This window comes from Oncorhynchus clarkii, chromosome 25, assembly GCF_045791955.1.
Source record: "Oncorhynchus clarkii lewisi isolate Uvic-CL-2024 chromosome 25, UVic_Ocla_1.0, whole genome shotgun sequence".
Taxonomy (NCBI): Eukaryota; Metazoa; Chordata; class Actinopteri; order Salmoniformes; family Salmonidae; genus Oncorhynchus; species Oncorhynchus clarkii.
Window position 1 is genome coordinate 3,501,349 of NC_092171.1, and position 15,249 is coordinate 3,516,597.

A 15,249-nucleotide genomic window follows, 5' to 3' on the forward strand; every position below is an offset into this window, starting at 1 on the left:
AAAGAATTTATTTGCAAGTGATGGCGGAAAATAATTATTTGGTCAATAACAAAAGTTTATCTCAATACTTTATATACCCTTTGTTGGCAATGACAGAGGTCAAACGTTTTCTGTAAGTCTTCACAAGGTTTTCACACACTGTTGCTGGTATTTTGGCCCATTCCTCCATGCAGATCTCCTCTAGAACAGTGATGTTTCGGGGCTGTTGCTGGGCAACACGTACTTTCAACTCCCTCCAAATATTTTCTATGGGGTTGAGATCTGGAGACTGGCTAGGCCACTCCAGGACCTTGAAATGCTTGTGTGTGTTTGGGATCATTGTCATGCTGAAAGACCCAGCCACGTTTCAGCTTCAATGCCCTTGCTGATTGAAGGAGGTTTTCACTCAAAATCTCACGATACATGGCCCCATTCATTCTTTCCTTTACACGGATCAGTCGTCCTGGTCCCTTTGCAGAAAAACAGCCCCAAAGCATGATGTTTCCACCCCCATGCTTCACAGTAGGTATGGTGTTCTTTGGATACAACTCAGCATTCTTTGTCCTCCAAACACGACGAGTTGAGTTTTTACCAAAATATAACTATTATATTATATTTTGGTTTCATCTGACCATATGACATTCTCCCAATCGTCTTCTGGATCATCCAAATGCTCTCTAGCAAACTTCAGACGGGCCTGGACATGTACTGGCTTAAGCAGGGGGACACGTCTGGCACTGCAGGATTTGAGTCCCTGGCGGCGAAGTGTGTTACTGATGGTAGGCTTTGTTACTTTGGTCCCAGCTCTCTGCAGGTCATTCACTAGATCCCCCCGTGTGGTTCTGGGATTTTTGCTCACCGTTCTTGTGATCATTTTGACCCCACGGGGTGCGATCTTGCGTGGAGCCCCAGATCGAGGGAGATTATCAGTGGTCTTGTATGTCTTCCATTTCCTAATAATTGCTCCCACAGTTGATTTCTTCAAACCAAGCTGCTTATCTATTGCAGATTCAGTCTTCCCAGCCTGGTGCAGGTCTACAATTTTGTTTCTGGTCTCCTTTGACAGCTCTTTGGTCTTGGCCATAGTGGAGTTTGGAGTGTGACTGTTTGAGGTTGTGGACAGGTGTCTTTTATACTGATAACAAGTTCAAACAGGTGCCATTAATACAGGTAACAAGTGGACAGAGGAGCCTCTTAAAGAAGAAGTTACAGGTCTGTGAGAGCCAGAAATCTTGCTTGTTTGTAGGTGACAAAATACTTATTTTCCACCATAATTTGCAAATAAATTCATTAAAAATCCTACAATGTGATTTTCTGGATTTTTTTTCTAATTTTGTCTGTCATAGTTGAAGTGTACCTATGATGAAAATTACAGGCCTCTCTCATCTTTTTAAGTGGGATAACTCATGAGCACCAGCTATCAGTGTATTAGCCTGGTTTTGTTAGTTTAGGAAAATATGTGGTACATTCTAGGTTACATTCTATTATATTTCTTCACCGCAAGAGTGTGACATTGAGTCATTTCTGGTTAATTTGATATCTTTTGAATACTAAAATGGATGTTTATTCTGATGTTCTAAATATGAGAGTACACATGGAAACAATGTATTTAATGTATTATAGTATATTAGTAATTATTATAAATGGTTAAATCCACTATATGATCACAATGACTTTGATAGACATTTCGATTGTTTCTTTTGTTAGTATATTATACAGTAGATTTATGGAGAATTACTGTGGGAGTGCTATTGATATCCCGTCAACTACTGACCATTCATCCATACTGTGTGTGTCCCATCATTGTAGCTTAGGAAATAAATGAACTATCCATCCATTGCTCCTTCCTGTGTTGACTTACTGACTTGAGGGATTGGACCAGGCATGTCACACTAAGTACCTATGCTGGGCAGCGAGTCAACTAGATATGGCTCTGAAGGCAACACTTGCTGACAACCTACAGGCCAGCACTGAAACTTAAACCCACAGAGTGTGCTACTTTACAGGACCTGCTGCAGTCCCATACCACAAGTGACAATGACAACCCTATAGGCAAGTCCTTACAAAGAACAAAGCACATAGAGATTATACAAGGAGAAAAAGACTGAGAATGTTATTGAGAAAAAAAGATTAATGATGGGTGTCCAAATTATGAAATGGTACCAAGATAGAGCAGGAGAGAACATGAAACCCTTAATACATTTATTGAGACCTCTTTAAGACTTAAACATAACAATCCCCATTAAAATGAGAATGATAGCTAAGTACGAGATCTGACATAATTGTTCTGGATATTCAGATATGATATGTGACTGTAAATTGAATGTTGTGCAAAAAGCAATAACAAGTAGTACAGTATGCGTTTTGATTGAATTCCATAGTATCGATTTGAGTCCAAACGTCAAAGTTGTTCATGTATGCACATTTTTATTGGAAACAAATCAAGATAGAAAAACAAGAGAAATACTTTGACAAACCAAAATAGGAAACATGGAGTTGAAAATGTTTAATGGAAAATATAAGTCAGAAAGAGAGTCTATAAAATGAGAAATAAACACGTATACACACATGCACACACACACACACACAAGCACGCTGAATCCAGAATACAATAACATAATAGAAAAATGTCTCTGAGAATAATTAAAGGGAGTAGTGGGTAGTGGTACCACCTGGTAAAGAAGCTTTCTTGGAATTAGCACTCCCAGTGAAAAAAAAGTATTAAATCCTCCTGCTAATTCGTAATCCGACTTGGTCTTTCACTAACCAGCCCCCTCATTCACAATGTAAGGCTCTGACCCACAATGCATAGGTCCGGGTGCGAAGCAGAGCGGGCATTCCATCTAAAGTCCGATTTGCTGTCCCATGACTTGTCGTCTCTGGTTGGCTCGTCCTCCAGCCTATGGGAGTGAAATGAAGAGGTGGTTTGAGGATTAGAGAAATATCACAGGTTGGTCAGCAACCAGTTAGCACAGGGCAGAACAAGCTACGGTTAGTCATAGTGGAATAATGTGTTAAGGATTAGCTAGCTACATACTACTGTTGGCTACCTGGATGAGGAAAATAGAGGGCACACAAAATCTAGTGTTATGACTTCACAGTAGCAAGATCAGAGTGAAAACATAATGATTTTAAAACAGTTAATCATTGTAACTCAAAACGGAAGGGTCAGGGTACTTGAATGGTTTTGAAAATTCACCATCAGTCTTGTATGTCTCATCATTGTGCCGTAATCTCCTTAAAGAACTTCAATTTTTTTATGCAAAGCTCCCCTCTCACCCACCTAATGTCATTTGGCTGGGAATAGTTCTGCAACATTCAAACAAACCAGTTTTGCAGCATTAATGTTGCCCTAGTGGTTTTCTAGTAAAACAGAGAATCGACAGAACTTTGTGTGAGTGTCTTTGAGGTTGATTCAATCTGTACCACTGATGGTCTGCACTGTGCACAATTGACATTTTTCACAATTTCACAGTATTCAACCTCATAGTGTGGAAAAATACATAAAATGCAGGAAATTACATTTTTGACTGCACTGTATTAAATGTGTTTATGGAATTAATGCTGTAGATTGCACTGCATTATGGGTAAAAAACAGAAGACTACTGTTATTAACTGTAATTGGCAGCCTCTTGTAAAAGTTTCACTACCATACTGCCTTTTTTTACAGTAAAAGCTTATGCCTACTCTAGATTCAAATCTACAACCTCATGTTGTCGGGTGAGACACATGAAGCTTAGTAAATATCTCCTTGAAACAGCGGTAAAGTGGAAGAATATTTTCAGCAGCTGCTGACTTCTCTCTCCTGGATGCTCTCCTGCTCAAACTGTTCCGTTCTGTGTTTCACCGCCCCGAATAGATTTTCCCCTGTTCATACAGTGGCTTGCGAAAGTATTCACCCCATTTGGCATTTTTCCTATTTTGTTTCCTTACAACCTGGAATTAAAATATATATTTTTGGGGCTTTGCATCATTTGATTTACACAACATGCCTACCAGTTTGTAAATGCTAAATGTTTTTTTATTGTGAAACAAGCAAGAAATGTAAAAAAACAGAACTTGAGCATGCATAACTATTCACCCCCCAAAGTCAACAATTTGTAGAGCCACCTTCTGCAGCAATTACAGCTGCAAGTCTCTTGGGGTATGTCTCTATAAGCTTGGCACATCTAAACACTGGAATTTCCGCCATTCTTCAAAGCAAAACTGCTCCAGCTCCCTCAAGTTGGATGGGTTCCGCTGGTGTACAGCAATCTTTAAGTCGTACCACAGATTCTCAATTGGATTGAGGTCTGGGCTTTGACTAGGCTATTCCAAGACATTTAAATGTTTCCCCATAAACCACTCAAGTGTTGCTTTAGCAGTATGCTTAGGATCATTGTCCTGCTGGAAGGTGAACCTCTGTCCCAGTCTCAAATCTCTGGAAGACTGAAACAGGTTTCCCTCAAGAATTTCCCTGTATTTAGCACCATCCATCATTCCTTAAATTCTGACCAGTTTCCCTGTCCCTGCCGATGAATAACATCCCCACAGCATGATGCTGCCCCCACCATGCTTCACTGTGGGGATGGTGTTCTCGGGGTGATGAGAGGTGTTGGGTTTGTGCCAGACATAGCATTTATCTTGATGGCCAAAAAGCTACATTTTAGTCTCATCTGACCAGAGTACCTTCTTCCATATGTTTACGGAGTCTCCCGCATGCCTTTTGATTTTTAAGCAATTACTTTTTTCTGGCCACTCTTCTGTAAAGCCCAGCTCTATGGAGTGTATGGCTTAAAGTGGTCCTATGGACAGATACTCCAATCACTGCTGTGGAGCTTTGCAGCTCCTTCAGGGTTATTTTTGGTCTTTTTGTTGCCTCTCTGATTAATGCCCTCTTGGTCTGGTCAGTGAGTTTTCGTGGGCGACCCTCTCTTGGCAGGTTTTTTGTGGTCCCATATTCTTTCTATTTTTTAACAATGGATTTAATGGTGCTCCGTGGGATGTTCAAAGTTTTGGATATTTGGATATAACCCAAGCCTGATCTGTACTTCTCCATAACTTTGTCCCTGACCTCTTCGGAGAGCTCCTTGGTCTTCATGGTGCCGCTTGCTTGGTGGTGCCCCTTGCTTAGTGGTGTTGCAGACGCTGGGGCCTCTCAGTATATATACTGAGATCATGTGACAGAACATGTGACAGTTAGATTGCACACTGATGGACTTTATTTAACTAATGATGTGTCTTCTGAAGTTAATTGGTTGCACCAGATCTTATTTAGGGGATTCATAGCAAAGGGGGTGAATACATATGCATGCACCACTTTTCTGTTGTTTTTTAAAAATAACATTTTGAATTTTTTTTTCTTTTTTTTTTCGCTTCACCAATTTGGACTATTCTGTTTATGTCCATTACATGAAATCCAAATAAAAATACATTTAAATTACAGGTTGTAATGCAACAAAAACGCCAAGAGGGATGAATACTTTTGCAAGGCACTGTAGATTTAGGATTCTACCCAATCCCAATTTTAATTTATCTCTTTGTCTCTCTTTCACCCAACACAATATAGGTTTTGAATTAGTGTTGTAATGAATCCTCTTCTTTGGTTAAATACACTGTTCATTTATATATCTTTTTTTACGGTATTATACAATACAACTAATAGCAATGTACTAAATTGTTGTTAATCGCAATGGTTATTTTAGGCGTAATATGTAAATGATACCGTAAATTCCAATTAAATGTTGGTTTAACAGTACATTCATGTATTTCAAATGGTACTGCAATTCCACCCCACAGAATACAGTACCTTACCATGTTTTTGGAGCGGCAAAAACCTTTTTACCACATGGTGCGTGGTATTGTTGTTTCTGTCTCATCTACATATTTTGAGGCGTGCCTTGTAAGACACTGCATTTGTTGCATCTGTAAGTGAAAGTACTGTACCAATTTATTTGTGGTTGTAGGTCCCAAACAATAAAATGTGTATAGGGGACAGAATGGAGTGGCAGCAAGCGTACAACCTTTAATGGTTGAATATTTCCCATGTCCTTGGTCTATTTTGCCCTGTACTCCCTGCAAGTTTGGAAACCTTTGCCAAGGCCTCTATAAGTGCAAGTGATATTAAAGAACACCTTCCTAATATTGAGTTACAGCTCTTTCTGCCCTCAGAAAAGCTTCAATTTGAAGGGGCATGGACAAGAAGTTGTCAGATAACTGGCTGTCCTTTGGGTGGTGGACCATTCTTGATACACACGGGAAACTGATGAGTGTGAAAAACCCAGCAGCTTGGCAGTTCTTGACACACTCAAACTGATGCGCCTGGCACCTACTACTGTAAAATACCCTGTTCAAAGGCACTTAACTCTTTTGACTTGCCCATTCAACCTCTGAATGGCACACATACACAATCCATGTCTCAATTGTCTCAAGGCTTACAAATACTTATTTAAGCTGTCTCCGCCCCTTCATCTACACTGATTGGATTTAACAGGATCATAGTTTTCACATGGATTCACTTGGTCATTCTATGTCATGGAAATACCAAGTGTTCCTAATGTTTTGTACATTCAGTATACATATTTGATATGCTGTAATATGAAAATATATTACCTAGCAGCCAACCTGCTTGCACCAATCCCATGCTGTTACAGGTAAATACTGTAAAATACAAACCCCACCTTCCCTCAATGAATTTCATTAATTAATTAATTTATTAATTACAATTGCCGTTAAAACATTACATACAGTCCGAGTATTGGTACCATAAAAGGATTACGGTAACATACTGTAAATAATGTAAATTACTGTACATTTTCAGCATTATACTGGCAGCAGAGTTGCAAGCAAATTACTGTAATTATATAATACAGCTGTGTTGCTGTAATGATTACAGTGGTCTCAATAACTATTAACTAACTAATAATACAGCACTGTTTCTTACTGTAGAACATTTTACAACATCCCTGCTGTAAAGCAAAATTACAGTATTTACCTGCTAACTCACCTGGCAATTTAACGCTGCAAATTTACAGGGAAAGTTTTTCAGTGTAGGGACAGTGTAAGTTGAGCCATAGTTTAATATTTTGTCAATGTACTTCTTCAGTGTCATTCTGTCTATTTTTTCCTTCCCCTGCTGGTGCTCAAATGGACTTCCCTTCTCAGTTCTTTGACTGCTCTTTCAAGAACCTCCAGGGGGACTAGACCCCTGCTTGTTAAATCATCAGATTAAATGAACACAATTTTAGTCTCCAAGGCATGATGATGTCTGCTCTGTAACAATGAAAATGCACTTGAGTTCAAATGCATGACAAATTGCAAAACAAAGTCGAAGCATATTTTGCATAAAACTTACTAAATGTGGCCTCCCGGGTGGCACAGTGGTTAAGGGCGCTGCACTGCAGCGCCAGCTGTGCCACCAGAGACTCTGGGTTCGGGCCCAAGCTCTGTCATAACCAGCCGCGACCGGGAGGTCCGTGGGGCGACGCACAATTGGCCTAGCGTCGTCCGGGTTAGGGAGGGTTTGGCCGGTAGGGATATCCTTGTCTCATCGTGCACCAGCGACTCCTGTGACGGGCAGGGCGCAGTGTGCGCTAACCAAGGTTGCCAGGTGCACGGTGTTTCCTCCGACACATTGGTGCGGCTGGCTTCCGGATTGGATGCACGCTGTATGGCTTGGTTGGTTGTGTATCGGAGGACGCATGACTTTCAACCTTCGTCTCTCCCGAGCCCGTACAGGAGTTGTAGCGATGAGACAAGATAGTAGCTACTAACAATTGGATACCACGAAATTGGGGAGAAAAAGGGGGTAAAATTTTTAAAAATATATATATTTTTTTTATTTTTACGGACTAAATGTAATCACCATTTGTATGGAATATGAAGGAGCCATTGATTCAACTTGCCCCTGGCCAAATGGCACAATTAACCCCAAAGCAAACATTTTGACTCCAGTATATTAGCAAACACAGCTACAGTACAAGGACACATTTTCATGCTAAGTTTAGGACTAAATATTGTAGCTTATAGAGACCCCAACTGGTGTATAAAACAATCTAATTTGGTTTAGATACAAGCTTCATGAAACATATAATGACTTTGGGGACCTAACTTGCTTACCACTTTTCCATGTGGTTTCTTCCTTCAGACTCCATGAAATGATGACCTCTTCCTAAATATTTGGTCACATTATTAATTTTGTTTCCTAGAAACAAGGGATGGCTCCAGGGCTGGCACTAGCCTTTAGGCAGCCCTAAGCAAGATTTGGTTGGGGGGCTCCCCCACCTCCACTTTAGTGCCCCCTCTCTTGACGGCGGAGATACATTTTAAAGTACATTTCCTGCTATCCTACTCATTTTACCATTGGGAGTAGAGAAAATGTTGCAGCCAAAATGAAAAAAACTGCTTACTATAGAATACTACAGTACTTACTATACAATTCTGTAGTAAACTACAGTACACTGTAGAATACTATACTACACACTGTAATATCCTCGATCATCAAATTTTATTTGTCACATACACATGGTTAGCAGATGTTAATGCGAAGGTAGCGAAATGCTTGTGCTTCTAGTTCCGACAATGCAGTAATAACCAACGAGTAATCTAACCTAACAATTCCAAATCTACTACCTTATACACACAAGTGTAAAGGGATAAAGAATATGTACATAATCATGTGTAATACTTGAATATTATAGTAAATACTACACTATTATCCAATAAAAATATCACTGTTAAAATTACTACAGTAATGTCCTCTAAAACGCAACAATTTTTTAACTATAGTAAATACTGCAGTATTTAATTTCCAGATACCCTGCCCGTTCCTTTTGTGCCACCCATAAGTGAGAAACCTACAGTATAGACCATATGTTGTGTCTCCTACAGGTTGTAGAAAGAGCAGGAGCTTGGAATTATCCCGTCAGACCCCAATCCTACCTACATGGAAATGGAAAATGTGCTCTTTAGTATTTCTCAATTGGGTTTCCTCAAGGAGAAAGCCTCCACTTCTATGTCAAAGATATTAAAAACAAAAACACTATAGTAAATTACATCAGTCTGAAAAACACTACAGTAAATACTACAGTATACTATTATCATCAGAAACACTACATTAATTACTATAGTATATATACTAACTATAGTATACTTTAGTTTTATAACACATTTCATGCGATGCTACTCATTTTGCCATTGGGCAGAGAAAAATCTTTGAAGTTTAAAAGAACATTTCCTACAATCCTACACATTTTGCCAAGATGTGTTAATGATATCTGAGTGTCAATGACTAACAAAATCAAGGGCCACTGCCCACCCCTGGGCATGCACGGTTGGTATTCGGCCATCATTACTAAAAGTTTAGTTAGCTGCCTTGCTGACATTTTAATTTAGTGACTGTCGGTGATAAAAAGTGCTGATTCACAACCACATTTAAAAATGGCACCTTGTGTATTCTACTATTCTAACTCTCAACAGCAAGTTGAGACCTCGACTAAGTTCCTAAAAATATTTATTTTTTTGCCAGGGGGCCCTATGCGACCGCTTATGTCGCTTATGCCTGAAGCCGGCCCTGGTGGCTCAACTACACCCTTGGCATGACCTACCCCACTCTCCCCTGCAAATGTATGTCAGTTATTTTAGTAAAACAAACTAATCGAACTTCTTCAAGCCTAAAAACACAAAACACTGCACTTTGGAGAAGTGTAGATGGTTGTTTTCCAACTATTTATACAGATTTTATGATTTGGTTACCAAAAGGAGAAGACTAATGTGACCTGAAACCTTGGGAGTAGTTTTCAAGTGTCTTGTAATTTTATCACCTATATTGGTCATAGATTTCAAATTACATTCATGCTGGTAGTCAAACCCTAATGGTTATGTATAATCTTATCAAGCATAATTTCCTCTCAAGTGGTTTTATATCAATAGCTCAACGAAACCAGCAGGCTTCAAAAAAATTAAATATGTGCTCAAATGTTTACACCATGACAAGTGTGTGAATCCATTACATTTTCCCTCTAATATTCGTCTCTGAATCTGGGTGACATTAAACACCAAAAAAGTACAAATTGATTTCATAAAAAGAGACAAGGGTGCACTTTGAAATACCATTGAGATTAGTAAATAATTTCTCCAATAGTATTTTCAACTTGAGTGATAAGATAAAAGAATGCTACATTTCAAGCATGAATGCAGTTGTCATTTTATGTAACCCATAACAAGTTGTGTTGATGAAAACCCGAAAGTAGAAACCTGTCTAACATGGCCCACAATTAGTAAACTTGATTTCAGAGGTCATGCATTTTAATATTTGTGATTTGTAATACTAGTTTTAGTCGAGCATAGAGCACATAGTCTTATGGCTATTGTGAAATGAATCAAGTCAATAGAATAGTTGAATGGTGCAGAAAGGTGAGCATATGTGCTGACTATTTTTAAATAGACGGGTACATGATGCACATGCCTTGTTCTTTCATTTGCAGTTTTTACTAAAACAGGATGATAATCGCCTCATGAAGACAGCCAATTATTGGTTCATATTGTTTCCCTATTAGTGATCCCATACTGTGCTACAGCAGAGAGGGAGTTTTGACTACAAGGAGAGTGACAGGGGGCTTTTCCCTTCTTTGAGGAAAACAAATACTCATTGCAATATCCTAAATCATAGACATACCCTTCCTTCGATAAATTTGCATGCGAACACATCGATTTATGAATTGAAAGATATTAGAGCATACGACTAGTGGGAGCATACTACTTTATTATTGGATTTTGAAAGAGAGAGATTTAGTTAGAGGGAAACATTGACACTCACCCTTGTGTGCTGATGGCTGGCTCACTCCCACAAGTCTCTGCGAATGAGACGATGGTTGCCCTGGGTGGCAGGCTTAGACTGGGCCTCTGGTCTGAGTGGCTGCGTCGGATGAAAGGCTGTGGCCCTCGCACGGACATAGGGAGCCTGCCACGATCTCCCCAAGGACGTGGGACAACATGGCCACCGGTGGAGGCCACCGGTGAAGTCTGTGGGGGGCGGGGTACGGGATAAGGCTGGGCCTCAAACAGTGAGGGTGAGGCCGGGCAGAAAACAGAGCGAGCGTTACTTATTAACTGAGAGATAGCTGAAGCCCCTGCGGTAGAGTCCTCGCTGTTGTTCTCTCGTCTCCATCTTTGTACCCTAGGGGACGCTGGTGGTGAGGGTGCCTTGAAAGAATGTGTGGAGCCAGAAGAGCTGGAGTTTGGGGTCATTACTTGTCTTGAGGCAGGTGGGCTTGGGAGTCTTCTCTGAAGTGGTGGTGGGGTGGGAAGTTTGCGAATGACCGGAGGGCTGGTTGAGGATGGAAGCATAGACCGCTTTCTGAAGGTGGGGGGACTGGGGAATCTTCGATGCAAGCAGGTTGGGGTTGAAGGTGTGGAAGGCAGTATTCGAGTTGTAGATACAGGCAGGGTAGCAGGTGGTTGGATACTGACGGTTGAAGTGGGAGTCACTGTCTTAAAGGCGCTGTCATCGCTTTGTCTACATCCCGATGCAGCTCGATTGGGAGAGGGCCACCTGGGCACATCCTGACCTTTCTCCATCGAAGACTCTGAGGAGTGCCGCAAGTGGATTACTTTTCTGGCTTGCTTGTAGAGAGTGGCCGCCACCTCTGTCTCTGGGTTTACCTCCAGCTGAGGCTCATTGTGGCTAACCCTGGAACTAGCAGAGGTATTCTGCCGTACAGTCCAGGCAGGGGGCATGCTGCTCGAGCCCTGGAGCAGGTTGCCTCTGCTGGGTAGCAATGGCACAGACTGCATGGAAGCACGCAGCTTCTGAGATGCAATAGCCATCTTGGGAATAGGGGATCGGCCCCTACTAACAACCCCATCGTCTATGTCGCTTACTGTGAGGCTTTGTGCACCTTCAAAGGAATTGTCCATCAGGACCTCAAGAGGAGGGGGTGGCAGACTTTGTACGTCTAAGTCATCTGTCCTACTGCTGACCCCACTGCTCAGTATGGCCTCGATGTCACCTACTCCAGGCATAACAGGGACCCCACACTTTCGAACACCTTTGATAGGCCCTAACATTTTGGAGGGCTCTTGGTTGGGCTCTTCAACCCCCTGGCTGAAGGTGTCAATCAGCCTTTTGACAGAATTCCTTCCCCGGTACAGCCCTGAGGACAGACGAGGTGACAGTGGAGGGCTAGGAGGTGGGGTGGCTTTCAACACCCCCTTGGTGGTTTTCTTGTCTTTCTTTTCTTTTTCCTCCTCCATGTCCTTGCTTGCCCCCTGTTCCCAGGAGCTACGCTTAGTGGGCACTGCCTGGTCCTGAAATGGAAAAGTGTTGTTTTTCTTCCGCAGGGTGGATTGTAGACGTTTGGATGCCAGGGACTTTGCAGTATATCCTGGGTTCTGTTTAGTGGGACCTGTCTTGGCATTCTCTTCCATCCTGCCTTTGCTCATCCTCTCTAGCCTCTGACTCAGATCTTTCTGTGTCCTCTCTAGTTCAAGCAATGTTGGATCTTCACCTTTGCTGCGGAGGGATTCTACAGACTGTGAACGACCCTCTTTGGGAACAGGGGTCTTTTTAATTGCCCTCTGTACAGGAGCTGCTGTTTGGGGCCTTTTTGGTGATTGCTCCTCCCCCTCTGTCCACTGGCGCCTGCAGGTCTTGGGGCTGTCTGTTGGTTTAGTTTTGGCACTGTCACATTGTGAGGGAACAAATCTAATCTGACCACTTATGGCATCTTTCATTTTCAGGGTCATTTCCACATTTTGAGGGTTCTCTATGCGCCTGGGTGCCAGGCGACTAGGTTGCTGGTTAGGATCAGATGGTGAGGAGTAAGATTGCTTCCTGCCACCTTCTCCCTCTTCTTCCCCCTCCTCATCATCATTGTCATCCTCCTCACCATCATTTAAAAAGGCAGATCCTAGTAGTGACTCTGTGTCTTTCTGCTCTTTACCCATTCTGGTGCAGGCCGAGTCTATGGAGTTTAGGGAGCTGCTTGGACTAACTTTCTTGGTAAACTTTCGCCTTGGTGCCCCTTGCCGGACTAGGGTAGCATTGCTGCCAATAGGGCTGTAAGGAGTGGTTTGGTTGGTCGCAGTGTACTCACAGCTTTCACTGTGAATTATTTCAGACCCAGCTAGTGACTCGCTCTCGGCCCCAATTCCACTGTCCTCACTGAACAATGCAGAGTCCTCTGGTCCGGTCGTACGGAGTGAGGCAGCCTCAATGCGGGTCAGCAACTGCATCAGTCTTGTCTCTACATTACGCTTAGCTTTTAATTTCTCCTCCAGCAGCTCAGAGACAGAGATGAAATACTCAGCTGCCTCCTCTAAGGCAGAGTCCCCAATGCCACCCACAGACTGACCCACATTTTGCATCCTTTGAGTGGTATACTGAAGTAGCTGCTGCAAGAGGTCTGGTGAAGACTCAGCATTGGTGGATCCAGACTTGAGGGGGGTGAAACTGGATAGGTTTTTTATTGGGCTTGGCCAGGCGAGATGCTGCCCATTGTCCTTCAGAAGCCTTTCACCCTCGTCTGCCATTTCCTCCAGCCCTCGGTTGATTTCCTCGTAGCGCATAGCCATGAAGGTCACCATTGGCTGCACAGACACCTGGGTTTGGGTTGCCTGGTCCAGGAGCCGCAGCAGAATCTCATATTTGCTGATGCTTGGGTTTAAATAGGCATACACAGCCTGGTGGGCTTTCACTAAAGGTTCCGGAAAATCAACTTTCTGCTCCACAAGGGGATATTTTTTCTCCTTCTCTTTCTTTTTGGTCGGTTTGATTCCTTTGCCATTTTTCTTTGGTTTTCGTCCACCCTTTTTGTCAGCCATATCTTGCCTATCTCCTTGTTTCTCTTTTACATGTGGCCCTGTCTCTTGAGTCCCCACTTTTTTGTCAAGGATGACCCCCTCTGGAACCAACTCGGTCAGGGAGGGTCTTTTTTTCTGTGGGGTTGAAGGTGCGTCCTTCTGAACAGAGTAGTTCTGATCAGCCAGTCTACTCTCCCCACTTCCCCTCTCCCAAGTCTCTCCATCTGTGTCTCCTGTTCCGGAGGAGCCTCCACCCCCTCCATCATCAGACTGGGACTTCCCTTGACTCTCTTGGCCCCCTGGTAGTAGTGTCCTTCCCCTCCTAAAGGTGGCCTGACCCGGAAAAGTGTTACCTTTAGACGGGGAACAGCCCATTGCGGCAGCTCAATTTAAGTTGATTTCTTCAGTGAACAAGAACTCTGTGAAACTCCCACAAAGACGGAGGGGAAATAACCTTCACAAAGGAAAGAGAATAATAGCCAAGGTCCTTAGCTATCAGCTGCACCTGTCATCTTCAGATGGCTCCAATCTGCAACAGAGTTGTTGATACTGGCAGGTTCTTTATCCTTACAAAAAAGAAGACAAACAACACAAAACAGGGACAAATCCATTCAAACGTGTCCTATTTTCTTGCCTATCATAGATAGGTTTAAACAAAATATCCGCATATCCATTTTCATGTTTTCTGTTAATTCCCTTTGCATAACATCAACATCTTACAGCTTGTCCTATGGAACAACATCCCTGTGTACTTGTAGAGGACGAGAAGCTGAAAGGATTAGAGAGGCTTTCAGTGAACTCCTCAGTGTGCACATGGCACATTAAAGCAAAGAAAAAAATCACACTTGTAAGACCTTAAGCTCATTACGGTAATCAGGGCTGCTTTCAGGTGGCTTTTAATAGAACAGACAACAATATCTCACTGTTTAGTGCCCTAGCCAAACCCAAAGGATACTCTAAATACAGTATACTGCCAAGTAAAATGGACTGGATGCTCAAAATCGACTCCTATATTAATATTGTTATTTCAATACAACAGATGAACCAATAGTGGGTTTTCAACTGAACTCAACCTGAACGGCTTTGCTCATGCACATTATGTAATCCAAAGTATACTTGCAACCAATAGCTGGTTATTCTACACTCTCAGAAAAAAAGTTGTGGTTAGACTACAGCATTGTTCCCTGGTGTCACGACTTCCACTGAAGTCGGCTCCTCTCCTTGTTCGGGCAGCGGTCGATGTCACCGGCTTTCTAGCCATCGCCGCTCCATTTCTCATTGATCCATTTGTTTTGTCTTCTTCCCTGCACACCTGGTTTTCATTCCCCAATCACACTGCATGTATTTATTCCTCTGTTCCCCCTCATGTCTTTGTGTGAAATTGTTTGTTTCGTGTTAAATGTTGACGCGCCAGAAGGGTTTGCTTATACCGTGTTGTTCACGAAGATGTTTATTGTTAAAATTATTTGTGACTGTTTTGCGTTTTGCACT

The 15,249-nt window shown here is 42.2% G+C and overlaps 1 protein-coding gene across 1 annotated transcript; it reads right to left on the reverse strand.

Annotated features, from left to right (window-relative positions):
- Nucleotides 1-2,508: 2,508 nt before the first annotated feature.
- On the reverse strand, nucleotides 2,509-14,477 carry LOC139383939 (photoreceptor cilium actin regulator-like). Its single transcript, XM_071128559.1, has 2 exons — nucleotides 10,775-14,477; nucleotides 2,509-2,879 (listed from the first exon to the last, which is right to left on the reverse strand). Exons 1-2 carry the CDS (start codon nucleotides 14,131-14,133, stop codon nucleotides 2,759-2,761), a joined length of 3,480 nt encoding a protein of 1,159 aa, XP_070984660.1. The 5' UTR covers nucleotides 14,134-14,477; the 3' UTR covers nucleotides 2,509-2,758.
- Between the last annotated feature and the right edge of the window lie 772 nt (nucleotides 14,478-15,249).

Bases quoted from the DNA above. Each gene is read 5' to 3' on its own strand.
- LOC139383939 (XM_071128559.1), bottom strand. From the start codon at position 14,133: ATGGGCTGTTCCCCGTCTAAAGGTAACACTTTTCCGGGTCAGGCCACC. The intron at 2,880-10,774 runs GTGAGTGTCAAT...TCACTCCCATAG, and splicing joins CCAGCCATCAGCACACAAGG to GCTGGAGGACGAGCCAACCA.